Below are 244 nucleotides of genomic sequence, written 5' to 3'. Positions count from 1 at the left end.
CCGCCATGCCCGGCACTGGTTTAACCCTGCCGACCATCCCGGCGCGCACCGCGGGGACGGAGCAGCGGTGGAGCCCTTTCAAAGCATCCCGGGGCACGTCTTCTTCCCCAGAGAGGACTAACACGGCGGAGGGCTCCTGGAGCTCCCTGGCACCGGGTTCTGGTGGGAGGGAGAAGCCCAGCGCCTTCGATGCTGCCGTGCGCTTGCCACCGCCACCAGGCAAGCAATGGCCCGATTTAGTGTG

At 67.2% G+C, this 244-nt stretch overlaps 1 protein-coding gene across 1 annotated transcript in view; it reads left to right on the top strand.

The window, feature by feature from the left end:
- The window catches only part of LOC104407706 (methylcytosine dioxygenase TET3-like), an 8,416-nt gene that overhangs the window by 7,249 nt on the left and 923 nt on the right, over window positions 1–244 (top strand). The window contains exon 10 of the mRNA XM_010017052.1: window positions 112–239. Within this exon, the coding sequence (XP_010015354.1) occupies window positions 112–239 (128 nt within the window). The remainder of the gene's footprint in view (window positions 1–111; window positions 240–244) is intronic.

The sequence above is a fragment of the Nestor notabilis genome, unplaced genomic scaffold (assembly GCF_000696875.1).
Source record: "Nestor notabilis isolate BGI_N333 unplaced genomic scaffold, ASM69687v1 scaffold25996, whole genome shotgun sequence".
NCBI lineage: Eukaryota > Metazoa > Chordata > Aves > Psittaciformes > Psittacidae > Nestor > Nestor notabilis.
This window is presented reverse-complemented; position numbering and strand designations above follow the sequence as displayed.